This window comes from Myotis daubentonii, chromosome 1, assembly GCF_963259705.1.
Source record: "Myotis daubentonii chromosome 1, mMyoDau2.1, whole genome shotgun sequence".
Classification (NCBI taxonomy): Eukaryota; Metazoa; Chordata; class Mammalia; order Chiroptera; family Vespertilionidae; genus Myotis; species Myotis daubentonii.
In genome coordinates this window covers 36191782-36219656 of record NC_081840.1, presented here as the reverse complement: position 1 = coordinate 36219656, position 27875 = coordinate 36191782, and the positions used below count along the sequence as shown (strand labels likewise).

The following is a 27875-nucleotide window of genomic DNA, read 5'->3' as shown; positions in this document are numbered from 1 at the left end:
TGAGCATATACCCACATTTTATTTTTATTTATTTATTTTTTAAAAAAAATATATTTCATTGAATTTTTAGAGAGGAAGGGAGAGGGATAGACAGCTAGAAACATCAATGAGAGAGAAACATCAACCAGCTGCCTCCTGCATATCTCCCACTGGGGATGTGCCCGCAACCAGGTACATGCCCTTGACCGAATTGAACCTGGAACCTTTCAGTCCGCAGGCCGACGCTCTATCCACTGAGTCAAACCGGTTTGGCATTACAACCACTTATATATATATATATATATATATATATATATATATATATATATATATATTATTGATTTTGTAAAGCGAGGAAGGGAGAGGGATAGAGAGTTAGAAACATCAATGAGAGAGAAACATCGATCAGCTGCCTCCTGCACACTCCCCACCGGGAATGTGCCTACAACCAAGGTACATGCCCTTGATCGGAATCGAACCTGGGACCTTTGAGTCCGCAGGCTGACGCTCTATCCACTGAGCCAAACCGGTCAGGGTACCCACATTTTAGAACTTTTTTTGTACTTGCTAAATTTGATTTTTCTTAAAGAGGTATAAATAAAAGCATGACATCATATGTTATTTTTCTGGCAGATGATGACTTATGAGTGGTATTTACCCAAGATGGCAAAGCATTTACCAGGTGTCAACTTTCCTGGGAACCGGTGGAATCCTGTGGAAGGAGTATTACCCAGTGGAATGGTCACATTTAATCTTTATCATTTTCTTGAAATAAATAAACAGTAAGCATTCTTTTAATATAATAGCTTTTCTAAAATCTTAAGCTGTTCTAAAATTGTTTATGTAGCAGCTGTGCTTCATCCAAAAGACCAATTTTCTACACCTATTTTCCTGTCACCAGTGAGATTATCTTTGTAATTAAATTGAATATCTGTGCATAAATGAGACCAGGCAGAAATAAATGTTATTGTTCTGGGTAAAGGAAAAATAAAGACAGATTAGCAAGAATAGCAAATAAGATCTTAGTACAATTCAGAGAAGTTGGAGATGTGCCTCCTACTTGAAATCATTGCAGGTGAATCGCAAGCAATTATAGTTTCCCTCTGATCAACACCATGGCCCCCTTTTAAGTGTAAAGGAAATGGCTTCCAGGAATAATCACGACATAAAAATAGCTTAAGGATTTCTTATAAAGGATAAGGCATTTTTATAAATAAGAAAAACACCTACAGTTATGTTGGCTAAGATAACATGAGAATTGTGAATTCCATACTTGAGAACATAAAATTATTCATTGTTAAGGTCAAGAATAAATAACTCCTCCAACAGTATAGTGTTGAACATTTCTCCTGTCTGTGAAATGCATGCAATTGTCCAGAGTGTGAAGAAGAAAAACTTATCTCGTAATTTCTATTCTCTTCTAAAGGGGACTTCAGAAATACTTTGTAAATTGCAAACTTAAATTATCCCTTACTAAGAACATAATAATATACTTTTGGTGTTCAGAACCTGGAGTTTACTGTGCCTCATGAAGTAATATGAAGGTAATGGATATAAACGTGCTGTGACAGTAACATTTAATTGTTCTATTTTGGATTAAAATTCTAAGTACCATTAGCATCACCAAATAGGCGTGTGTGTGTGTGTGTGTGTGTGTGTGTGTGTGTGTGTGTATTGTGTTTATTGAACATTTATTGAATATGCCTTGTTCTAGCTTATATTAGGCCCTGGCATTATAATGAGACCAGTTCCAAATTTAAGTAGACCACAACCCAGTTGTATATAAACATGGGTACAAATACAACTGGCCATAATATGATAGGATAAGCTCTATTCTAGCAAAGCTTTGTCAAGTGTGAGACCCAGTAAGTGTTCAGTATGTGTCTCCTGAATGGATGATTTAACTGACAGTATAAGCCGAGTGTTCTAGGAGCATGCTTGAGGAAGCAATGAATTCTGCCTCGGGGCATTCGTTCAACATTTATTTAATAAATATTGGGTGTCCAATGTGTCCAAACAACTATACTAGCCACAGCTGCATGGATATCCCTGCAATTACAGTGTTTTCTGATACGCTTACAGGTGCTATCTTAACTATGAAACAGATAAATTATAGTATCATCTGGTAAGTGTGATAATGTTAGTATGTGCAGAATGTTGGAGACCTAAAGGCTAAGTAGGGATTTGTCAAGTGGGTGGGAGAAGGCTGACTCAAGGGAGTTGCATGTGCAGAGTCATGGAAAGGACCTGCTGAGCTCCAGGGACACAGGGGTGGCCCAGTGAGGTCAGAGCTCAAGGCTTAGAGTGCCAGCTGAGGGGATGAGTGTCGAGGGATGGTGGGGCCCTGGTCATGAAGGGATTTATTCTGTAGGCATGGATGAGGCCTTTCCTCATTATGGAAATATCTCGTGCTCCTTGTGGAAACTATAGACGATACAGACAAGTATAAAGAAGATCAATATCTGTCTTTCAAGGACAATCACGTTAACACTTTAGGAAGCTTTTTGGGATTCCATTTATTTTTAACGAATTACTTATTTATATGCACACATACATACACTTGTATAATATATTTTACGTAGCTGGGGTAATACCAAGTTTCCTGTCAGTTTTTCACCTAATATCTTATTATGAGCATTCCCCCACGCACTCAATAAATGGTCTTCATTAACATCATTTTTGGAGCTATATAGTATTCTCACATAGATTCATGATAACTTACCAAGTATTGTTGGATATTGCTGTTGTTTCTAGACTTTTGCTATTGTAATACAGCATGGTGACGAACATTCTGAGTGTTTTTGCATATGAATGTCAAATTGTCCAAATATTATTTGTTGAAAACATTATCCTTTCTTCACTGAATTGCCTTTGTACCTTTCTGTGTATTTTAAAAAAAAAATCCTTCTGGGGTTTTTTTAAATAGTATTTTCATGTGGTTTCTTCTAGATAAAATATACGTGGGATCATGTTTTATTATTCATTCTGACAATATCTACTTTTCATTTATCTACTTTTCATTGGTGTATTTAGACCTTTTGCATTTAGTGTAAATATTGATATGTTCAGATGTATGTCTTCCATTTATTATTTGCTTTTTGTTTGTTCCCTCTTTTTTATTCCACTGTTTGCCCTTTCCTGCCTTCTTTTAGATAATTTGATTTTTCTAGTATTCCATTCTAAATTCTTTATTGGGATTTTTACCATGTCTTTTGGTAAATTATTTTTAGTGGTTGCTCTTGGGATTACAGTATACATACTTTACTTTTCACAGTCTATTTAGGATCATATTTTATACTTCAAATGGAATATAGAAAACTTACTGCTCCATAAGTCCCTTTAACCATCCCACTTTTATTGTGTTGTCATATGTATTATATCAACATGTGATCATTTTCAACGGTCATCTATAATAATAAAAGCATAATATGCTAATTAGACTGGACGTTCTCCTGGACGTTCTCCTGGACAACCTTCCAGACAAAACCAGGGCTGCGAGGGAAGCCCGGGTCCCAGGTGCCAGAGGGAAGCTGGTGCTGGCAGCCAGGGGAAGGAAGGCCTGCTTTTGCACGAATTTCATGCATCGGTCCTCTGGTACATATATATTTAAAATTTAAGATGAAAAATTGTCTAAAATATTAATACATATATTTCAGTTCTGTTGCTCTCCCTTCATTCCTGATATTCCGAGTTTCCCTCTTGTATTAATTATTGCTCTCGCATCTGAAGATATTCCTTTAACATTTCTTTTACATCAAGACTATTATGCAGTGAATTTTCTTAGTTCTCCTTTATCAGAAAATGTATTTCACCTTTACTTTTGATGTATATTTCTAGATATGGAATAATGGGTTGATAATTCTTCTCCCCACCCCCAGCACTTTATTATTATTTTTTAATTGATTTCTGAGAGGAAGGGAGAGAGAGATAGAAACATCAGTGATGACAGATAATCATCGATCCGTTGCCTCCTGCGTGCCTCCTATTGGGGATCGAGCCCGCAACTGGGGCATGTGCTATGACTGGAATCAAACCATGATCTCCTGGTTCATAGGTCAATGCTCAACCACTGTGCCACACCGGCTGGGCCACCAGCATTTTAAAAATGTTATTTTACATACTTTTGACCTGCATGGTTTCTGTTGAGAAATCCAGAGTCATTCAAATCATTGCTTCCTTGTGTGATGAAATGTGTTGTTTTCCTTGTTTGCTTTCAAGATTATTTGTCTTTAGTTTTCAGGAGTTTGATGATGGTATACATGGCCATAGATTTCTTAGAATTTAACTTGTTTGGGGTTCATTGAGTTTCTTTTTTTTTCCAATTTTATTTTATTTTAATTTCTTTATTGATTAAGGTATTATATATGTGTCCTTATCACCTCCATTGCCCACCCCCCCACTTATGCCCTCACCCCCCTGTTGTCTGTGTCCATTGGTTAGGCTTAAATGCATGCATACAAGTCCATTTTCTTGAATCAGTAAGGTGTGTCTTTTCCAAAATTTGGGAGCTTTTCAGACATTATTTTTTAAACATTTTTCTCTTTTAGAATTCTGATGATATGAATGTTGTTGCTCCACAGGTGGTTTCCTATAATGTTACAAACAGATAGGTTTTATCATGTATGTCTGTTTACTTCTCCCCAGCCCCCCAAACAGCTTTTCTCACACTAATGTAAATTTCAAACAATCTGTTTGGGAAAGATTTAAATAAACCGAAATGGTTGCAACTGGCTTATTGGTGACTAAGGTTTAGGGAGTCAAAAATGACCCATCATGAGTTACATTTATTTAACATTTAGAACTTTAAGGTAAAAATATATCTTTTTTTTTCTGTTTTCTATAGAAAAGAAACGTTTGTTTGCATAGGAATTCATGAAGGTGACCCAACCTGGCAAAAGAACTATTCACTTTGGCCATGGGGCTCTTGTGACAAATTGGTTCCTTCGGAGATCGTATTCAACCCTGAGGAGTGGATTAAACTTACAAGAAATATCTATAACTGGACTGAAGAATATGGACGGTACGAATAGAGTAATATTTTTTATCAGAGTATAGCAATTTGTGTGCCTAAAAAAACACTCTTTTGAGATGCCTTTAAATTTTTTGGATATTTTCTATTTTTATTAGTTATTAATATAGTCATTTGCTGCCCATGGAGTATCATAATAGAGAAAGAGAATATGTATTTCTTGTCCTCATGTTTGAAGAACAGTGGGACAATGGAAGGGAAAGGGAGGTTGTGGTTGAGTGGACATAATAGTTAGATGCATGGAACTCCTGTAATGCATATTGTCTGCCAGCCTGTATCTCATATCCTTAAGGTGGAAGAGATTCATTAACTACGGCTGAGCTTTAAAAGTCACTCTGGGTCTTAGCCAGTGTTGCTCAATGGTTATAGAGTTGGCCGTCTCTGGTTGTGGGTTCCATTCCCAGTCAACGGCATGTACCTGGGTTGCAGGTTCAATTCCTAGCCCTGGTCGGGGTGGGTGCAAAAGGCAACCAGTTGATGTGTGTTTCTCACATTAATGCTTCTCCCTCTCTTTTTCTCTATTCTCTCTCCCTCCCTCCCTCCCTTCCTCCCTTCCACTCTCTCTTAAAAAAATGGGAAAAATATTCTCGGGTGAGGATTAACAAAAAGAAAGCCACTCTGTAGCATGTGATAGTTTCCACATCGTACACTGGTCATATTTTTCTTTCTTCTAGAGTGGCAGCTAACTTCTCTATAGGGAAGACTGGGACTTGAAATTTCTTCACAATTGTTTATGTTGTTTTGGGCATGGCTACTCTTCCTTGAAGCAACTTTCTCCCATATGGAAACTGAGTCACCATCTAAAGAAAGGTGCCTCTATTGCCTATGTTTAAAATATGAATTATTTAAAGATTAGATAATTATTGCTTATAGTTCCAGGACAACAGGCAAGATCATATGAAAAATGCTCTAAAGGATTTTTTAATCAAATCGAGCAAACGGACCACATTGCTGTGCATGAACCAGAGGTGGGTAGGTAGGTCTACATCAGAGCACTCTGAGACCACCGTGGGGAGAAGATAGAAAATAACCTCTTCTGTAAACAGCTGATGACAGTACAGCACAAGGACACAACATAAATCATCTTCGTTCAGTCAAAATGGATACATAAGAGAACGTTTAATTAAGAGAAAGAAAGAAAATCAGTAAATAGTTTAGCCAGTGTTCCTTGAGCAGCATCTAGCTCCAGCAGTGCTGTAGCAAAGCCAGGAGGCCCTTCTGTTCAGGCCTGTCCCCTTGCTTCCGCTCATTGGCTCTTGGCTGTGTCCATAGAGTGGCTGAGGCCTTAGCCCTGCCCCTTTGCCTGGCTGACAGTGACAGTTCTTAGAACAGCTGGCTCCCTAAATGCCTCCAGCCTCTTCCCACCAATCCTTTGTTTGCTCCCATGAGGCACTGGGGCCCATTATGCAGATTAAGAACACATTTACCAAAACTTCAAATTGCTAACAATCCACCTTTTCTAGGAGAATAGGTTTTTTTATTTCAGTCTCTATTGGTACATCAAGATCCAGTCTATATTTTATTTTTTTATCCTCCCCCGAGGATATTTTTTCCATTGATTTTTTTAGAGAGAGTGAAAGGGAGGAGGAGGGGAGAGAGAGAGACACCTACTGATTGCCTCTTGCACGAACCCCTGTTGGGGGTGGGGTGCAAAGCTGCAACCAAGATACGTGCCTTGACTGGGAATCGAACCCGAGACCCTTTGGGCCACGGGCCGACACTCTAAACCACTGAGTAAACCCATCCAGGGCAAGATCCAGTCTATTTCATTTGCCTTATAAGATTATAAAAGATTACATGTCCATAGCAATAAATGTGGTTGGCAGAAAAACGTCACTGTTTTCTTGTAACTACAGGTTTGATCCATCTTCTTGGGAATCTGTGGCCAATGAGGAGATGTGGCAAGCAAGGTGACTAATCTGCACGTCTGTGTTTGTGGCCTGTTAACATGGCAGAGAAGTAGCCTGTGGCACTTTTCATTGAGGAAACAGGGGTGGGTGGTGACAATAAAAATGACATTTATGGGCAATCATTTTGTTTGAGGCAGTGTACTAGTCATTATGATGAGTACCCTCATTTTATCCTCACAACAACCTATCTGAAAGTTATTATCTCCATTTTACAAAAGACCACACTGGAGGTGGAGAGGGTGCTTGTCCAAGGCCACTTAGCTGCTAGTGCTGATCTGATGCGGACCTGTCCTCTCCCGCCTCAGCTAAGCCAGAGTGAGTGTGATGGAGGAGAAGTTGATAATGACCGTGCCCACGTGTAATGTTCTAGTTAATTACTTAGGCACGTATTGCATACTTCCTAGAAGCCAGGCATTGTGCCAGGCACAGGGACTGCACACGTGAATACGACACAGTCCCTGCCCTCGAGCCGCTCAGACTATGGAGCAATCAGATATGTTAAAAGAGATCTGAATATGAATGTGCTCCATGCTATTCATTTCTGTTCTTCTGTATGGAACGCTTCATGGTGATGCTATTGATTCTCTTGGTTCCTGTCATTTAAAAATAATTCAAAATCCCTAATGCTAACAGACTTTGGCCTAAATATTAATGTTAAAGTTCTAAACGATACAGATGGGTGTCCCATGTACATAGGACGTATTTCCTGCTGCAAAGGCAGGAAGCTTACTCCGGGCCAGGGACTGTGCTTTGCACTGAGGCTTGACTTACGGTGTAAAAGGGTTTACTTATAAGTTTAAAGAAGTTTAAAAAAAATTGTCAAGAAATCCAGCTCCAAATTAACAATTTTAAAAATAGATATACTATAGTTTATGCAATAGTGTTTATGAAAATAATCAGAAAACGGCATATTTCAAGTTATCAGCCTAGTTATAAAGACAAATACTTTGAAGAACTGAACAAAGATATACCATATGTTTGCACAGTTCTTCTCTATGAATGAATGCAGGAAAGCTGGAGGAGCATTCACATAAAAGAAAAAAGCAGGTTATTATTCGGGTGGGTGTTGATTTAATTGGTGTGCTGAATACAATTTGGATGAGTTCACATGGTCAAAGCGTGCAGCCACCTTTGAGGAGCTGGTCACACACGGCCTGAGCCATTGCAACGGGCACCAAACTCAGCAAGTCCCCTGCTCCCTGCTTCTCTTGCATAACAATAGTGCACATCTTGGGGGGAAATGATGTATAATAGTGATGATGAACATAGCTTTTTTCTAAAAGATCTGGCAATCAGTGTGAAAGCAGTGTCTTGGCATTTGGGGGAAGAAAGGGTTACTGTTGGTGTAGAGTAAACGTTTGAATCTGAGAGAAGTAAAAATGATGCAATAAAGGGTTTTGTGTGTTATCTATCAGTGGAAAAGTCTGGCAGATAAATTTGAAATTGACAGCATGATTTTAATGAAGTGTTTTCCCTTTACCCTTCCAGGATGAAAACACCGTTCTTCATTTTTAACCTGGCAGAAACTGTAAATGTGCCTTCAAATGTGAAAGCTCAACTCTACACTCACGCATATAATGTATGGTATACTTCTACATATATCAGTATATTAGAGGCCCGGTGCACAAAATTCGTGCACTCAGGGTGTGGGGGAGGGTCCCTCAGTCTAGCCTGCGCCCTCTTGCAGTCCGGGAGCCCATGGGGAGCGGGCCTAAGCCATCAGTTAAACATCCTTAGCCCTGCCTCAGAGGTGGGAGAGTCTCCTGCCACTGTTGCTGCGCTCGCCAGCCATCAACCTGGCTTTTGGCTGAGTGGCGCCCCCCTGTGGGAGCGCATTGACCATCAGGGGGCAGATGCTCAACGCAGGAGCTGCCCCCGGTGGTCAGTGCGTGTCATAGCAACTGGTCGTTCCGCCATTTGGTCGATTTGCATATTACCCTTTTATTATATAGGACTAGAGGCCCAATGCATGAAATTCATGCAAGGGGCTCAGCCCTTGCAGCCATGGCAGCTGCCTCAGCCCTCAAAGCCCCGGTTTCGTCCAGAAGGTTGTTTGGCTGTCTGGTCTAATTAGCATATTATGCTTTTATTATTATAGATTTGGTGGGAGGGTGGGAGTTGTTGGGATGGAGAGAAGGTGTGTCACAGAGTTTTTACTTTTTAGTTTCCAGCTTTATTTGCCATTATAAAACAGTGTAAATGGAAAAAATACTCATGTATCACAAATAATACTAAAGTAAATGGCTGTCATTGGCAAAATAATGGTCCCCCTGAAGATGTCCAGAACCTGTGCCTTACGTGGTGGCGGGGACGTGGCAGAGGTGGTTGAGGATCTGGAGGTGGGAGATTATTCTGGGTCATATCCAGGTGGCCCAGTGTCCTCACATGGGTCCTCATGAAGAGGGAGGCAGGAGGGTCAGAGTCTGGGAAGGAGATGTGACAGTGCAGGCAGAGGCCAAAGAGGAAGAACTGAAGATGCTATGCAGGTGGCCTGGGAGATGAGGAAGGGACCACAATTAGGGAGTACAGGCAGCCTCTGGACGCTGGAAAAGGCAAAGAAATGGGTTTTAGAGTCTGCTGATTTTACAGTTCCCTTGATTTTATGACTTTTGACCTCCAGAAGTGTAAAATGATAAATTCATATTGTTTTATGCCACTATATTGTGGTGATTTATTACAATAGTAATGGGAAACTAACTTTATTTAGAAAAGAAGTTCCGACAGGCCGCCCTCTATTGCAGGAGTCATGACCCTGTGACACTTAAAACGACAGGCCATGGCTGGTGGAGATTTCATGAGAAAGATGAAGGGGAAGAGCATAGCTTTGTCTTCTGACTGTGGTCCCAGGAAGCCAAACAAACGTTGAGACCCAACCACACTAAGGGTCTTAGTAGAATTTTGAAAACTTGATGAAGTAAAGAACAGGAACAGTTCCTGAGCGCTTGCTCTGTGCTGGGGAGTGTGCCCCGCCCTTTCCATGTGTTCCTCATCTGAGGGAGGATCAGGAAGAGAGTAGGAAGAGGAAAAAGACTATGGGGAAAGCTAGAAAACAATGCCAAGCGAATGAAAGGGTGGAGGGCAGGCCCTGGCTGGGTAGCTCAGTTGGTTAGAGAGTTGTCCCGATATACCAAGGTTGCAGGTTTAATCTCTAGTCACAGCACATACAAGAATCAACCAATGAACTTATAAGTGGAACAACAAATCTCTCTCAAATCAATAAATTAAACAATTTAAATTAAAAAAAAAAGAAAGAGTAGGGGTTTAACTTCCTACTTACCTTTGGTGAATTTGAAAGTATATTCATGAAAGTGCAGGATGACTTTCCTGTTTTGTGAAGTGAAGGAAACTTCAGGGGAAATTGCTTAAAAAAGCAACTTAAACACTGAAGATTATAAAATGTCAGAATGGCATATCATGCACGGATTGTGGAACTTTTCATGTGGATGCTATTTAAAAATAAATTAGAAATGCATTTGTCTGCTCTAGAGTAGGCATTGGGGAAATAGATAATATATTGGGTTCCTTTCAAGTGAGTGATATGGTGAATACAGTCGTAATTCAGAAAGCACTTGTCCCTAGAGAAAACATGGTTGCTGTTCTGTGCTCTCATGGAGTCTTCTGTAAACTCAAGTTCCTATGGATCCCACTCCAACTTGACAATCCCAGGAAGGCTGAAATTCCCATGCAACTAGTGTAATCTTCCATTTTGCAGATATATATCTACTTTTGTTAAATTTCCATGGTTTTCCACCAGAAAACTGTATCCAAAAAAGTTCCAACTCTGTTTAATTAATACTACCTCTGGTGTTGAGAAATAAAATTTCTAATTCCTGTGGGCAAAGTTTTCACTATCAAAATTGTAATTATAGGATACTATGAAGATTTTTAATGTTTCATTCTAAAGATATCACTTAAAGTCTATTATGCTTGGCCTGTTCGATGCTGGGTTTGTTTTAATATTGCTATTGTTATTGCTGTTGTTTTAAATGTAGAGAGAAATTTATGTAAAAATGAGGGACAAAATTTAAATTCCTTCAAGTTCTTTTCCCATGCAGTTTTCTAAAGAAAGCTATATTTTTTTTCTCCAACAGCTAAATTTAGAGTTTCAGCCTCTCTGCCTAGTGAGTAAATAGCTTTCCATGAATTAGAACTAAATCTCTTTCCCGGAACATCTTTCTGCGGGAAGAGCATTTGTCCTGACGCAGTGTGTCCTAGGCTTCCCCTGCAACATCTGAAAACCCCAGAAGCAGTTCTACGGAGCACATTTGCCTCCTGCCACTGCAGTAATTACAGTAGCATCCTTGCATTTTCTGCATGGCCTGGCAACGATTAGATTTCTACCGCAGGCTGCTTGGATTTTTTTTTTCTTGTGTTATTAATTCTTCTGTGTTTTCTGGTGTTTTGGGCGGGGGGTGGGGGGGAAGTAAAGGGATAAGAATGAAATACCATCATTTTTCTGTCTTCCAGCTTTATAAGGAGATTGTCTATTTACAAAAGGAACACCCAGTGAATTGGCATAAGAACTATGCCATCGCCTGCGAGCGGATGCTGCACCTTCAGGAAGGAGGCGCAGACCCTGAAGTCTTGTTATCGGAAACCATCAGACATTTCCGCCTCTACACTCAGAGAGCGCAGAATGACCCGCAGCTGGCTGATATTTCAGCCGCCCTAAAGCACCTAAGAAAAGAACTGCAGAGTCTGAGAAACAGGAAAAATGCCTGAGACAGCAAAATGTGGAAAACCTGCTTGTCATCCTGCTTCCAAACTTTTGAGGTCCAAAACTTTTTCTTCAGAGAAAAGAAACTGATAAAAAATTGAAGACTTAAGTCACTTCCCAGATAGAAGTAATTGGGAGGGTTGGGGGTGGGGTGGTTGTGACTGAATTGTGCTGTTTGTACAAAATCTGTTTTTCCCCTGTCCCCAAGTTAGCATTTCAGGGAGAATCTTCCGAACATCCTTCCCACTTTCGCAACTTTTCACCTAATGATGTTGCTCCATTAGATTCTAAAAGAGAATGGACTCTGTTCATATCCTTAAAATATTGACTGTGCATCTTTTAAGGGCCCTGCTTATTGGGATCAGTTTTGAAGGTTAAATTCTTCAAACATTAATACCATACCAAAGACATTTTCTGTTTCCCAAAAGTGGCTTTAAAAAAAAACAAAACACAAAAAAAGTGAATCTTGTTTTGCTGCAAGTCAGAATTCTTTTAGTTTTTATTTTTTAGTAGCTGTGGTTGTTACATAATCTCCTGTTTCAAGCTAAACGCCAACCGATGATATTTTGAAAAAAGTTGGGGTTTTATTGTCTTAGGCAATTCTCTGAAAGCACTGAAAAATAAAGCTAATTCATTGTTTGCTTTCTTCCAGTTGTGTAAACTGGTTGGCCAGTAAAAAGAATTTTTTGATTCCTTAATTAATTTTATATTTATGTTTTGCTTCTGTTTGTGCTCATAAATCTGGGCCCAATAATTAGTAGGCTCCTGCTGCCAAAATGCAAAAAAAAAGGCGGGGATTCGAGGGGGAGGATGAGGAAATGGTTCAATAAATTCATTTTTGTTACAAGGATCTTTTATACATATTACTAAAGAGAACATAGTAAGAAATGCAAATAATGGTTCTTTATTTTATTATGACAGTTAATTAATAGCAACCTGTTTTAATGAATAAAGTCACTCAGAGTCCTTCAGCACTTCCTAAGTAGAGGCCCGAATCCGTAGGGATTCTTTCCCCCGATTGTACAGCTCCGAGACTCCGGGCACTATATCGGCCCCTGTATAGAAATGCTCGCTAATGAAGAGGGAGGGCTAGGAGCTTGCCTGCATTCAAAGACCACTGGTGAGTCATTCAGCAAGAAAGGGCCCCTACCAGGAATAGTCACAGTTCCGTGGCATTGTGCTAGCGAAAGGGTCTGATCAAAGGTCTCCCGTGGAGCTCGCATGGTTCCCTTTCATACTACGACCATAATTAAAACCACTAATTCTCTTTTAAAATGCTGCAGGATGCCATGTAGGCATCTGTCTGGAGTGTCCTTTGTGATGTCATAAGCTGTTAAGGACCAGCGCCGAGGGCTTTTGAGTGAAATGCCAGTCATGAAGGTGCTTCAAGACAAGGGTGCCTCTAAAAGCTTGACAGGGCCTTGACTGCACAATTCGAGCTGAATTTGCCCCTTGTCAGCTGCCAGTAAATAAATCTCAAAGGGGGAAAAGCTGAAGTTTCATTACCTGATCCATGGGGCTTTGTTGGTTTTGGCACCACACGGGGGAAGCTCTTGCCCCTCCATTCTCTGGATTTGAAGATGTCCATTGGAGCCTGCAGTGCCTGGACAGGGTTCAGAGCGGAACCTTTTGAAGAGTGTCAATAGTTGTAACAGTTCAGCTGTTAGGAAGACAAATAAATGGAGGAGCTCATTAATCCGCTTTTGGCTCTCAGTGCCTTTTGCCCTTTTATCACAGCCTTATTAGGCTCCTACTCATCTTGAACCAGAAAAAAATGAATTGAAGTTGTTGAGTACTAATTGGCAAAGACTTTTAATCATGGGCCAAGAACTTTCACTGACTTGAAAGTAACTTCTCCACAGGGAGGAACCGAAAACCTGGTTTACCTTAAAACAAAAACCTGTTGGAGTTCAGCGTGGTGTGAAAATTTAAGGAAGCGTTGGCAAATTGTCTAAGTTTACCCATTTGAAAGAAAGTATGTAAGGTTATGATTTCCACTTTTCTAAAATCAAGTATAATAAAAATCATAAATGTTCCCTAGAAATGCATTGTCTTTATTGGTTCAGAAAAAAGATTGCATACATGAGATGATGTCTGTTTCTAAACATCTATATGTACATGGATGTAAATCCTTGAGCATCTATACATACATGAGGTATTGAAGGAACCTTATTAAAAGTAGTATTTCCTACTTAGAGCCTTAAGAATGGCCAATGAATACATTTTCCTTTTTGAGAATATCTGCTTTTTCAATTTGTCTAGACGCTAGATATGTATATCTAGATATATACATATATGTATATCTGACTGTGCTTTGTGTATTGGCCATTGTCAAATGGTGCGCAGATTTTTCTATATTTGTCCAACAATGACTTTGGACCACTCCCTCTTTGAGAAAGCAATGATATGATGGCCCAACATCGATAGGATCATAATTCTTTAAATTTTTGAAAACCATCAGTAAGTGAAAAAATAGAAAGCTGAGCTGAGATTTGGGCCTGTTGGGCCTCATTCCCAAACCAACTACCTTGGAGAATCCTTTCTCTCCATTGCGTGAGGTTAAACAAGTTGCTTGCTTTTTCTCTCTCTCTCACTTTCCTTGGCTGGTGCACAAACACCATAACATCTGACAGAAGGGGTTTCCTTCAGTCCAACCCCCGACGTGGAAGACAATGTGAAGAGGTGACTTCTCATGCGGATTTGGCCAGCACTTTCCTAGCAGTGTCCCCGGAGTGCCAGGGTTTGGCAGGGCGACAGGAACCCCACAAGGCCAACTTCTGCCTGGACTTTGGCCTGAGGAGCCAGTGGGAGCCAGCAAAACTGTCTGCCTGTCCACATGCTGCTGTGCCCTGCTGCCCGGCCCGGGCTGGCACACACCAGGGCGAGTGGAGAAGGGGCTGTGCGGCCGTGTCCAACAAACCCCTCCCCTGCCCTGTTCCTGCTGATGGGAGCTGTGAATGGTTCTTGCTGTTGACTTTGGTTCCTTATTAAAGGACCCTTTTTTTTTTTTTTTTTTTTTTTTTTACAAAATGCTTTTGTTCTATTACAATGCAGCCAAGATAGAAGGGAATCAATTACTAGTGTACTCTTTTGAAATCCTCAAATAGAAATGAGGAAGTGTTATTTCTGTCCATATTCTTAGTATTTTCTGGTGATAGAACCATGATGTTTAGCCTTTATGATAATTAAATACAGCCCATTTTGAGTGCCAGGGTATGTTTGATACTTTAATGATAGGGTATAAAGAGTGGTTTTCTTAATTTATATTTTAAAGGTTAAATAATGTGAGTCCTTAATCATAGTTCCCACCAGTATTTCTCAGAATTTAAAAATGTTAGTACTTTTAATACTAAGGAAAACAATACCAAAGATGGGGTGAGGGGGAATGGAACCTGTTACAGTAAATCCTTTTCCCCTGTTTTAATTCTGGTGTATTTACAAATGCACCAAGGTGGGTTATTACTTAAAATTCTGTTCTAACTGGTTCCAAGTTGTATGGTAGGTAAAGAAAATATTCCCACCCATAAAAGACCACACTGCTTTTATTCATTCTCATATTTTGTTGTGAAGGCAAAACCATTCTAAGACTTATACTCGCAAACAAATAAGGAATGTTTCCAGGGATCCTGGGAACATCTAAAGGCCAGGATCTTGGCACAGCATTACAGAGCAAACAGGGAGCTGAAGCTTTGAGCAGCAGTCATATTCGATGAAGACGTCATTGTCAGTACCGTCTAAAGGTCTGTTTGGTTTGGATCAGCATGGGTGGTGTAAAGAGGCCTTGGGAAGAGCACTGTGCTTACCTGGATATAGGAAAGTAAACGAGTAGGACTATAGCTTGAGAAAGGGATTTTTCTGAAAAGAAAAAAAAAAATCTGATTGCTTTTCAACGATGTAACATATATTTGATGGAAATTGTATGTCCAGGAAAGATTAGCTTATATCATATAGGAAACAGAAGGAAAGGTGGGGAGGATGGGTAGAAGTTCCAAAACTGTAACCATGAAACCCACAATTATTGACCTTTCTATACGCAGTTATCCGGGTCTTTTCCGCAATCCTACATATTACTGGTGAGGCTTTTCGGTAATATAAATATCGTCAAGTTGGTAAGGTTGAGAAAGTTTCAAGATACAGATAAAAAACACAGGCAAATAATTGCCCCATGTTCCCATCCCAGTGACCCAACTTCACAAAGCACCCAAGTGATACCAAGTCTTTTTGTACATAGCTGTCACTGGATGAGAATAATGTTAAATAAGATCCAATGAAAAATAAGCAGAAATAAGCCAGATTTAAGATTTAATAATTTTGTTTAGATTTTTAAAAATCCTCACCGAAGGATATGTTTATTGATTTGAGAGAGAGAGAGAGAGAGAGAGAGAGAGAGAGAGAGAGAGAGAGAGAGAGAGAGAAAAGCATGCTCCCCGACTCAAACCAGCAACTTAGGTATGTGCCTTGACCAGAAATCAAACTCACAAACTTTTTGGTGTATGGGATGATGCTCCAAGCAACTGAGCCACCTGACCAGGGCTAGAATTTCTTACAAATCTGTATAAATAGTATTGGAGGGAAAAGTATGATTGATGGAGTACAATCTTTATATTGTTAAGCTTATTAAATATTATAAACTAATAAATGAAGATTATGTCCTGTTTTTTTAAATATACACACAAACCACAACTATTTTCTACTTAGAAGTATTACTGGGAAAGGGGTTATTTTGTAATGTAACCTTTTAAAGAAGATATTTTGAGATTTCTCTCATCTACATGAAATAGTCCCAATGGTTGAACCATTGAAAATATCCCTAACCCTTGTGGCTGTTGCTTATATACAAAAGTGTGTGTGATTACAGAAAGGGAGCACTGCTTGGGAAATTAGACCCAGCTTTCTCATCCTTGGATTATGGTATGATGGGACCTAAGAGAAGCATCTATTACCTTAGACCCTTGAGTAGTGGTTCTCAACCTTCTGGCCCTTTAAATACAGTTTCTCATGTTGTGACCCAACCATAAAATTATTTTCGTTGCTACTTCATAACTGTAATGTTGCTACTGTTATGAATCGTAATGTAAATCCGATATGCAGGATGGTCTTAGGCGACCCCTGTGAAAGGGTCATTCGACCACCAAAGGGGTCGCAACCCACAAGTTGAGAACCGCTGCCCTTGAGTCTCATCTAAGGCACAAGAGGTCCCAGTAACACCAGTAAATGGCATGCCGAGACTTAACTCAAGAAGTACCACAGAGGGCCCATCGAGGATTTGAGGACAGAGTGAAGGATTCGAGGACTACAGTCTTCTTACAGTATCTTCCATCAAAATAGAGAGAGGAAGGAAACATTATATAATTTTGTATTAATGATACATGTGTAATTAATAAATTGTATTATTGACGGTGCTTTTAAAAGTTAATATTTAAAAAGTCAAGGACTTTTGAAATACTCTAACTAAAACTACAGAAACTTTAAAATGGGTTGTTTATAAACAGAAGATAATCCACTTAGCAGAACACTAGGGTTCCTTTGATTGGAGAGCACTTATACTTAGAGGTTATTTTTATTTAATGCATCATAATTTTTCTCTAAAATTATAGCATATTTCTTCAATACGTGGACTAGTATCTATACCGTTTTTATAATTTTCTCAGTGATCAGAATTTTGACCATTAACCTATGCAATCACCTGCACTCACTTGGCAGCAGGTCCTCAAAGTGCAGGATTGTGCCTGGCTGTGGTGACTGTCAAATGGGTTCAATTTAGTGGAACTTGAACAGGTTTTCTCAGTGAACTAAAATAATAAAATAATGCATCTGAGGTAACAAGGGTACATATTGCTTCATGAAACTCATTTCATATATGTATATGTGTGTGTGATTGTATGTATTACATGTGTATACTACACACATACATATGTTGGCCTAGGAGAACTTAATCCTATTTTATTGGATGTTAATGCCAAAAAGGCTGGTAAGGGTTCACCTAGTATAACTAGCATGACTAATCTAGTTTAATGAATGAAGAAACAGCCCTGCACTGAGTAAGCACCCTGATTAATGTCACACAGCCAGGCAGTGCAGAGCTGGTCCCAGAACACACGATTTTTGGCTCAGTCTGCATACTTTCCCCTCTTCTGTCACAGTTAAATGAAACCAGCTACTTCTACCAACGTTGTCACTTAGAGTCCCCAAATAATATGGACATGTTAAAATTATGATAAACTTTTCTAGAGGTAAATGGTGTGTGAAATCAGGAACTATGTCATAGGAAATTGTTTACAATCCATGCATCAAACTTTTCCCTTTCCTCAAATCTCTGGAATGCAATTTCACTTTTTCCCTTTGTTTTCGGCAGGGCCAGTTACATCTCTAGCTTTTTTGTTGTTGTTGATTCTCACCCAAGGATATCTTTTCCATTGATTTTTAGAGAGAGTGGAAGGGACGGGGAGAGACAGAGGGAGCAAAACATTGATGTGAGAGAGACACATAGATTGGTTGCCTCCCGCACACATCCCTACCAGGGCTGGGGCTACAACCAAGGTACATGCTCTTGACCCTTGACCAGAATCGAACCTGAGACCCTTCAGTCTGCAAGCCGACTCTCCACTGAGCCAGACCGGCTAGGGCACATCTCTATCTTTGGACAGAGAATTTTCCTACCCATTCTGGACTTAGGAATATATATCCAAATTAAAAGGTTTTAGTGTGATAAGAAAAAGTCACTTTGAAATCTAGTGATTTAGCAGCATAAATTGCAGTCTAGCTGCATGAGCTACCAAAAATTCCATTTGGAAAATATTGCACTTCTTGAAACCAATATAATATTATATGTCAACTGTAACTGAAAATAAATAAGTAAATAAATAAATGAACAAATAAATAAATGTCATGCTCATTCATGTTTTCCTTCCCCTCCCGAGCAGGACTCAAAACATACTAGTATTTCTACTTGGCAGAAGGGAATATGTCCCAGCTCCACTGGAATGCTCATTGAGTTGGGAATTTGACTTTTTCTGCCAGAATCCAAGACCATCGAGAGCCACTGTTCATGACGGTTCTGTTAGCTTCAGCCACTCTATTAAAAACTTTAACAATGTCCAGAGGGCAGAGGCCTCTCAAGACTTAGAAGTCTGGCTTTCTAATCATGAGCCTTACCCATTCAGTGTGTAGGTGACCATTTCTTCCAAATTTGGCTCTTGAGTCATATGTATGGTTTGTAAAATACATAATAATCGCGATTACTGTTGTTGTAACAACTAATCCCACTCACTATCTACTGAATGGCTTCAATGGTCTGAAGTCACCTAAATTACCTGCATTTGCTGTCAGCCTTGGAAGGCATTTGGCCTTTCGTCTTTGGGAGACAACTGAATTTGGTGTCCCGCATGAGACGACGACTCCTGATGTGACCACACAAACCATGCTGCCCGCATTCTGCGTATCTGTTGGAGATGACCCATGTCCCAGGGTGAGCGTCTTTGTGAAGATACTTTTCTGCTCTCCTTTTGCACGTCCCCTTGTGAACAGTGAAGTAGCAGCTGATCCGCGGAGCCTAAACCTGTTGAACACCATGAGCTAGTTGTACAAGGTAAATGTATGAACCTATACAAGAATCAAACAAAACTGGAACTTTGTTTTACTTTATATTTTAAAAATTTAGTATTGAAAGTATTACAGATGTCCCTTCTCCCCCAGTGACCCCCTGCACCCTGCAACCGCCCCTCTCCAGGCCTTCACCACACCATTGTCTGTGTCCATGGGTTATGCATTAGAACTTTGTTTTAAAGCAATGCCATGAGATTCCACAGTGACTGTCATGTAAAACGGGTGACTGCTTGACATTTTGATGAGATATAGTCTGTGTTCCTTTTTTATTATTGTGCTGGCAGAATAAATAAACACCTTAACCAACACCTTCAATTCATCCTGAAAGCTCCCCTAACAGTGTGCACGCTCCTGCAGGACTCAGTAGGACCTGCCAGTGAGGGAGGATGACTGTCGTTCCCACCGCCTCCCTGAAGAGGCACACTCAGGATGGGTGCCTGGTGGACTCATGTTTGTGCCTCGAAGAGCCAAGAGCAGAAACCTAGTCCTTCCCACCTCTTGCATTCCCATTCCCAGAGTACAGGCTATGTTGGAAAGCATAGGCCTCTCTTGTCTAGATCGTACCAGAAGCACTGTTCCGTATAGTGGTTAGTGCCAGACTCCCAGCTCTGCCACCTACTAGCTGCTGACTTGAAGCAAGTGTCTCTGGGCCTTAATTTCCTTTTCTGTAGAATGGGGATATGACAAAGGGACTTAGGTCACGGTGTGTCTGTAAGGCTGAAACGAGTTGGCACATAGCAAGTGCACTGAAGAGTGCTTGGTGCAGGCCAACTGCTCATAATCTGCCCATGAAACCATTTCCATCTGCTTTATACACCCGAGTAAAAGAAGTCTTCAGAGCCTCCTACTGCTTTGCTTCTCTCTTGTTTGTTTAAAAAGTCCTCACCAAACAGATACCCGGAAAACTTATATAAATCAATTTAAATTACAATGGTAATTACAATCAGGTTATTTAAATTATATGAAAAACTGGCAATTACAAGAAAGCAACAAGGCCTGGCAGGCGTGGCTCAGTGGTTTGATTTCTGGTCAGTGCATAAACCCAGGTTGAGGGCTTGATCCCCAGTAGGGCCATGGAGGAAGCAGCCAATAAATGATTCTCTCTCATCATTGATGTTTCCATCTCTCTCTTCCTCTCCTTTCCTCTCTGAAATCAATAAAAATAGATTTATTTTTTTTAAAAAAAAGAAAGCACCTAGCTGGTGTGGCGTGGCTCAGTGGTTGAGCACTGACCTATGAACCGATTTTCTCCCATCATTGATGTTTCTACTCTCCCTCTCTCCCCCTTCCTCTCTGAAATCAATAAAAATATATATATATATTAGAAGGAAGGAAGGAAAGGAAGCAGGAAAGAAGGAAGGAGGGAAAGCAGGAAGAAGCACTGAGCAGATGAAGAAGTCAGTCCCATCCATCAGGTAGACACCTGTCAGCCTGCAGGCCAAAGGGGCCTGGGTTCGATTCCAGTCAAGGGCATGTACCTTGGTTGCAGGCTCCTCCCTGGCCCAGGTTGTCGTTGAGGTGCATGCCGGAGACAACCAATCAATGTGTTTCTCTCATCAATATTTGTCTCTGTCTTTCCCTCTCTCTTCCACTCTCTCTAAAAATCAATGGAAAAAATATCCCTGGGTGAGGATTAACAAAGAGAGATGAGAGAGAGAGAGAGAGAGAGAGAGAGAGAGAGAGAGAGAGAGAATGAGAAGCATATGTGTATGCTTGGGCTCAGTGCCTGACTGAGACCCACCACTCAGGTTCCCAGAGGGGGACTTACTCTTTCAGGCCCTCAGCTCACACCTTGCTGAATGTTGCTGGGAAAGCAGGTCCCCATTGGCACAAAGCAATGGGAAGGAATCAACGCTTCTGTAGTATTCTGGCCAAAAATGCATAACCTCAATTTAGCCTGAAACCCAAACTGAAAAGTGTCAGAGCCATGGGAGACGGGGGAAGGCAGAGCGTCCCCGACTGAAGGAGACTGAGGACACGTGACAACCGAGGGCAACGTGGGATCCGGGATTGTGTCTTAGGACAGAAGAGAGATGCTGGTGGAGACACGGTGAGCTCTGAGTTAAAGTCCGCCATGTAGTTAATAGTATTGTGTGTTTTTTAAAAAATGTATTTTATTGATTTTTTACAGAGAGGAAGGGAGAGGGATAGAGAGTTAGAAACATCGATGAGAGAGAAACATCGATCAGCTGCGTCCTGCAAACCCCCTACTGGGCATGTGTCCGCAACCAAGGTACATGCCCTTGAGTCCTCAGGCTGATGCTCTATCCACTGAGCCAAACTGGTTAGGGCAATAGTATTGGTTTTGATCATTGCACCGTATCACGTAAGACATCAAATAAGGGGAAGTTGGGGAAAACGTATATAGGAACTCAGCTATTTTTACCACTTTTCTGTAATTCTAAAATTATTTCAAAAAGAAAGGTTTGGTGTGCTGTTTTTTAATAAAGAAAATGTTTTTAAGGCGAAGCACTCCTTTCCCCTCTCACTCTTTGTCATTCTTTGTTGACTGCTTTAATCCTCAAGATGAGCAATAGAACAGTGGTCTTTATTACTTGGGCGCACCAATGATCAAAGAGACAGTTCTTCAGGCCAAAGGCCACAGGCCTGCCACCGGCGCTGTGGAAGGGTAGGTGGTCCTCCTTGGCCCTGGGACTGAGCCCCTCCTAGTGGCTGTCCAATGGGTCCTGGGTGTGGACGGGCAACTCCAGGGAGCCCAAGGCTCGGTTTCCCATCTTGGGGAGGCTCAGGAGAGGCCTGTGGGGTTAAATTCCCCACAAAATCCTTGGCCTCACACCCCGTCGGACACCAGCAGGATCTGTCTCAGGTTATGCCTGTGGTTGAGTTTCTCTCTTCAGGCAGTCACTACAGAAGAAGAGGGAGTGAAGGCGAAGCACCCATAATACCCTCATTCTTTCCCAAGATGATTCATGTTTTGTAGCTTCATTAGCATTTGCAGATAGAAATACATTTTAAGTGGCATTATGCTAAGTAATTCTTTTTTACAGGATGTGAAGTTAAACACATTTTACTCAGCAGGAAATTATTCCTGCCGCGTACTGAGTTTGGTGACAGCTTGAGAGTCTGGACGGTGGATTGCAAGAAGGAGCAAAGCAATCTACGTATTTAAAAAACAAACAAACAAACAAAAACCCCGCCAATCTGAAATACTCCACCAAAGGTAAGCCCTTGTAGCAAAATGATTTTGGCCGGATGGAATATTAAACCTGCTACTATGAATTTCACGCCTTGCATTCCTGAAGCAGATGCGGAATGATGATGCCAAAAATTAATTGGGAAGAATGCGGCTTGCCTTGTGTACTCTATCCAGTAGAGGGCACAGCAGATAAGCGTTGTGTGCGTCGGTGACTTGGAGACTGATAAGGCTTGTTTGTAATTGTCTCTGCAAAGATATGTAGCAGCATGCTTGGATGCTTATTTACATTTAGGAATGTGGTTCAGAATAGGAGGTTTAGGTTTATAACTTCGGTTTTGTCTGTCAATACATGGGAGACTCTTGGTTGTTGGGAGCATTATGTTTACCAATGCGCAATGCTAAGTTGCTGGATTTAATTGTTACAGTACAGTGAATTATTCTATTATTTCTTCCCTCTTCTTAGCCTAAGAAAAATTCAAACTTTCCGGGCTTTAAGGCAGGATAAAATGGCTCTGAGCATGTCAGCGTCTCAAGAGCACGTTATTTTCTTATTGGATCGTATTAACTTTACAGATGGATATTTGAAGGAGAATTAGAAGGCTTAGAGATGGGAAATTTGGGGAAGAAAAGAATAGTGTCTTAAGATTTCTGGAGGGGGTTAACCGCTAAGTCATCTTGAAAGCTGCTGATGGTAATTCTCATAGCAAGAAACATAGCAGGCCCTGAAATGATCAGGAATAAGGCACAGAAATGCTAAGAAAGAAGAGAATCTTGTGTCACACCCGGAATTGCCAAAGGATTATTCAGGTTCTCTCTCTCTCTCTCTCTCTCTCTCTCTCTCTCTCTCTCTCTCAGATTTCTCTTGTGTAAACTTTCCACGGTCTAGGTAAAGAATGTTTGGCAGTTCCACTTCGTTTAAAAAACAAACAGTCCCCTGTCCCCAGTGCACACATTTGGATCCTAAAAGACAGAAACATGACAGATACAAACACACCTTCGTCTGTAAGCACGCTTGTTTGCAGCTGCAGGGAAAGCTGTGGGAGCAAACTACCACATCACAGAGCCCAGCAGAAAATAGTGCTAAAGGAAAAGTCACAGGCCTACTTCCTGCCAGAGAATCGGCCATTTCCTAAGCACCAAGTGACCAGGAGTGGGCAGGCACGCTGTCCTGTCCACGCTGCATGATCAGGCCCTTAGTCAGGCACCAGCCAGGTGGGTCTGGACTCCCTGTCGTCCTGCCCCCGCCCCCACCACAGACTCTTCCTAGCTCTCCACCATCGTGGAGCTTTCCACACAGTCCCAGGGTCAGAGACACCCTCTGGGAAAGTGAGCTGGCCTCTGGGTGGGGAGCCAGGCAGGTGGGCTCAGGGGAGTAAGGAGGCTCCCTGTGTCCCCTTTTTAGCTTTGACTTTTTAGCTTTGAGCAAGTATTTCCTGATGTTAAAATTGTAGAGAAATGGAACCCACGCCAATCGATAAAGAGTGGCTCTCCCATTCCCGGACCTGCCCTTGTCAACCCCTCTCCCCGCCAAGGGCATCACTTTCTCGCTCCAGTACTTTTCACCTAAAAATAGGGACCCTTCTCTACTGAAGATCATGTCAGCATTGCTCCTTGGAAACGTTAGCTGTTTATACTGTGCTGTTTCTTTACAGATGGACTCCTCCCTCGTGTGTGTGGTGAGTGAGGAGGGGTGGTCCTGAAGGTTTCCCGCAGGAGGGAAAGGAGGGGGAGACAACGGGGAGAATGGGGAGAGTGGAATTTATTCCACGTTCACCATCAGTGGGCGTGGCAGGAGAATCCCACCTGCAGGCGTAGACATTTAAGAGTTGAGTTTTAGGGGATGAACTTGAAGGCTGAGTTCAAGTTTCATGAGAAAGTTAAGGTCTCCAAAGCTCTGCCTCCAACCCACCCCTCAAAAACCCTGTTGGTGGTTTGTCACAGAAGGTTGTGTAGGCACCCAAAATGGCAAGAGGCAGGCTTTAGCTGCAGCTACCAATAAAAAGCACAAATCCTCCTCCCGTCTTACATAGCTGATGCTTGCCGGGGCTGACCGGCAGACCCTGAGCAACAGGTGAATGATTGCTCTAACACACGTTTCTGTGAGAGAGGGCTGAGGCACCACTTGGCTATCGCCACCAAGTAGCCCTGTTCGCCTGCCTCCTTTGGCTTTTATTGTCATAACATCTTGAGCTAGAATTAACCTCTAGATACAATCAGCAAGGTAAGCATCCTTGAGAAAGTATATGCTTCTACAGGTTGGGTCTAAAAGACTAAACATAGAGATTCTAGCAAAACACCCCGGGGATCAGACTGGTTTGGAAAAGTCAAGGTAGGGGCTGCCGCCTAAGGGGCCCCCAACCTTTCGGAGAATCCTCTTTACAGACATTCCAACCAAGTCCCGTGCCCCCTTACAGATTCTCTTGCCTTAAAAATCTTTGTAATCAGAAGCTATATTTAATATTGCAAATAACTACTCTCCTGGCACATCAGCCAGGGTCCTGTTGCCATGAACAGAATTTATTCCAGCTCCTTTCAGCAGAAAGGGACTTATTACAAGGCATGAAAAGGTTCCCAGAATTACTGGGGGGGTTGAAGAGACAAGCTCTAAGTTTAACCTTCCCAGGATGCCCCCAGGATGCTATGCAGAACCCAATCACAAACAGAGCTGTGCCTTCTGCAACCAGGCAGCTCTAGGCCAGAGCCAAGCTACTGCCCTGCCCCCAACTCCAGAACCACGACACCACTGGCACCTGCAGGAAGCCACCCACGTGCCCACTGGAATCCACACCAGCAAATGGCTGACCCATCACGGCTTTCAACACACATGAAGCTAGTGATCAGACACAGCGAAACTAAATGTGCGTCGTGACAGTGCTTGCCAGCAGAAAACAGAGGCGGGGGCTGTGTCTCACTGCCGCCTCCAGCTCCCACGAGTGCATCTGAGCGGCCCACCGTGCTCACGTCCGGAGCCCTGGAGCGAATGGCTGCACGGAGGCTGCTGGAGGAAATGGTCAACATCCCTACACCATCTACGACACTTCAGATTGCAGAGACGAAAACTGCCTTTTGGGGGAGGGAAAAGAGCCAATAGTTTCTTTTGAACCACAAAATAAGTGTGCATTCAGAAATGGACACATTAGTTATGCAGGATTGTCCCAACAAGAATTTATAGGACCTGAGGTTGACACGCACAAAAAGGGGGGATGGGAAGGATTTCCTTCATTTTAGCAGTAGATGAGCTAGCAGAGGCCAATGCATTGTGCCCGTTTTGTTATGTCTAGCGCATGGTAATCAATACATGACTAGAACGTGGCGCAGAAGGGCAAAAGGAAGCTGAATTTAGCCGCTAAGAACGCGGAAGCTGGTGGGAGCTCCCTGCTGTGAAGGCTGGAACTGAGGAAGGAATATCTGGTCAGTCTGCAGGACCTGGGTCTGCATGAGCCATAGAATCGACGGGCTTCCACAACAATCAGAGGGCCTGCCAATAGGAAGGAGACAACACACACCTGCCCTTTCCCACTGGCATTTGAGAACCATCCTAGGACAACCTGGGCGTCGGTGGAGTGTTTCCTGGGGACCTTGCTGGAAGGCAGAGCAAGTCATGCCACTCAAGTGTCAGACCTGGGGCCAAGCTGTTTATGCTAAAGAGCAGCTAAAACAAGAATTTCTGGAAATTCAAAGTCAAGTGGCCCAAGAGACTACACACATGCATTGCTCCGGAAGACCGTTCGTAAAGAAGAACATAACAGAGACCACGGATGCTAAAGAGACAGGAGGTGGGCAGGAGCTAAAGGCAGCGGCAATCATCCTGAGGGGAGCCCTCACAGAGGCTCATCAGCCTCCAGTGGAAAGTCAGAAGTCCAGCGGAGAACCCGAGCTGAAATGGTAGCTAAGTCCCGAAGGCCACACAGTCACCAGTATAAGGTTCAGTCGCATTGGGCCTTGAGGGCAAGCTGAGTCCACTGCTCTACAGCTTTGAATTACCTTCAGCGCAGACATGCACTGTTCTAATCTTTTCACTTATTGAAAAAATAAAGCTAACGTATTTTTAAAAACTACTTACAGATAGGTATGGTATTTTAGGGGATTTTAATTTTATGAGGCCCAAATCAAAATAAAGATGTACTTCCATTATAATGTAGTGACTGCTCTAACGAGAGAAGCATAGAGGAGACCTACCCAGACTCAAAGTGGAGGAATGTCACAACAAGCTGGGGGGGGGGGGGAGGTGGAGACCAGGATGAGAGGGGGAGAGGAGAAGGACAGACAGAGCAGGAGGCAGGAGCAGGAGGAGAAACTATTTCGGGAAGAGGGAACCCCAAGTGCCAAGCCTTGGAGTAGAGAGAGAGTACAGCACACTCAAGGAACTTACAGGCATGCTGGGTGGTTGAAAGGCCGAATTTGAAGTGAAAGTGGCAAGAAATGCAACTGCGAAGCAAGCACAGACCAGCTCCTACAGGATCTTCAGGGCCACATGAAAGAGTTTTTGGGTGATTATACCTGAAACTAGTACAATATTGCATGCCAACTGTAATTTAAAAATAAACTTTAATAAAGAGCATGGGTGCATCTTGGCGGCCGTGGGAAACTATGGGAAGTGTTTGAACTGGGGTGTGATGCCCTGAGAATGTAGAATGACTAGGGTGACCACAATGTGGAGAGTGGAGCAGGAGCAAGGCAGGGAGAAGGGAACCAATCAGAGGTGGCTGCAGTCACATAGAGGAGGTGATGTGGTCTGAGCCAGGTACATACAGTGGGAAGGAAGCAGAGTGGGCATATTCTAGTGACCCTCCCACCTCGGAAGGGCTCCTGACACTGCCTAGCACTCCTGGTTAGCATGGTCTCTACTCCCTGGGACCACCACAGGCTTTCTTCCCTCCTGTTCCCCCACCTCTTCACCATCTCCTATTTAGTTGAGAAAATAGAAGCCACTGGAAAGCGTGTCTTCTCTCTTCCTTGCATCAGGACCAACGTGCTTCTGTGCCCATGTTCCCCTTCTCCAGCTCAGATCCCTCCCCCTTCACAAGCCAACTCTGGAAGCCAACGCTGGCCACCTCCTCAAGGTCTCTGCTCCTCCCGGCCTCTTCGCGTCTGCATCATTGGCGTCTCATTCCTCCCCTCTCCCCTCCATGATCTGGCTTTGCTTCTCTCTCCACGATCCCCTGATTCTGTTCTATTCCTGGCCCCAAACCTCTAAGCTCTTTCCTACCTGGAGGGCCTGTGCAAAAACTGCTCCATTTTTCTGTAAAAGGTTTACCATCTGTACTGGATGGAATAGTGTCTCTCTCCCCACACCTGCCCCCCAAGTCACGTCCACCCAGAACCTCAGGATGTGACCTTATTTGATCACAGAGTCTTTGTAGATATAATCAATTAAGATGAGGTCATATGGGAACAAGGTGGGCCCTAAATTCAATGACCGGTGTCCTCATAAGAAGAGAAGAGGACACAGAAGGAGACAGGAGCACAAATAGCAGC

General features: G+C 42.2%; 1 protein-coding gene across 6 annotated transcripts in view; it reads left to right on the top strand.

The window, feature by feature from the left end:
- The window catches only part of TMEM260 (transmembrane protein 260), a 59219-nt gene extending 45540 nt beyond the window's left edge, over window positions 1–13679 (top strand). For 3 of the 6 annotated variants that reach the window (XM_059695139.1, XM_059695160.1, XM_059695131.1), the window contains 5 exons: window positions 613–761; window positions 4823–4999; window positions 6865–6918; window positions 8407–8497; window positions 11386–13679. In XM_059695139.1, the coding sequence (XP_059551122.1) occupies window positions 613–761; window positions 4823–4999; window positions 6865–6918; window positions 8407–8497; window positions 11386–11640 (726 nt within the window). In that variant the 3' untranslated portion in view covers window positions 11641–13679. Of the gene's footprint in view, window positions 1–612; window positions 762–3418; window positions 3612–4822; window positions 5000–6864; window positions 6919–8406; window positions 8503–10497; window positions 10682–11385 lie in introns of those variants that run through there. The other 3 variants (XM_059695146.1, XM_059695151.1, XM_059695168.1) reach the window with 3 other exon arrangements.
- The last annotated feature ends 14196 nt before the right edge of the window (window positions 13680–27875 follow it).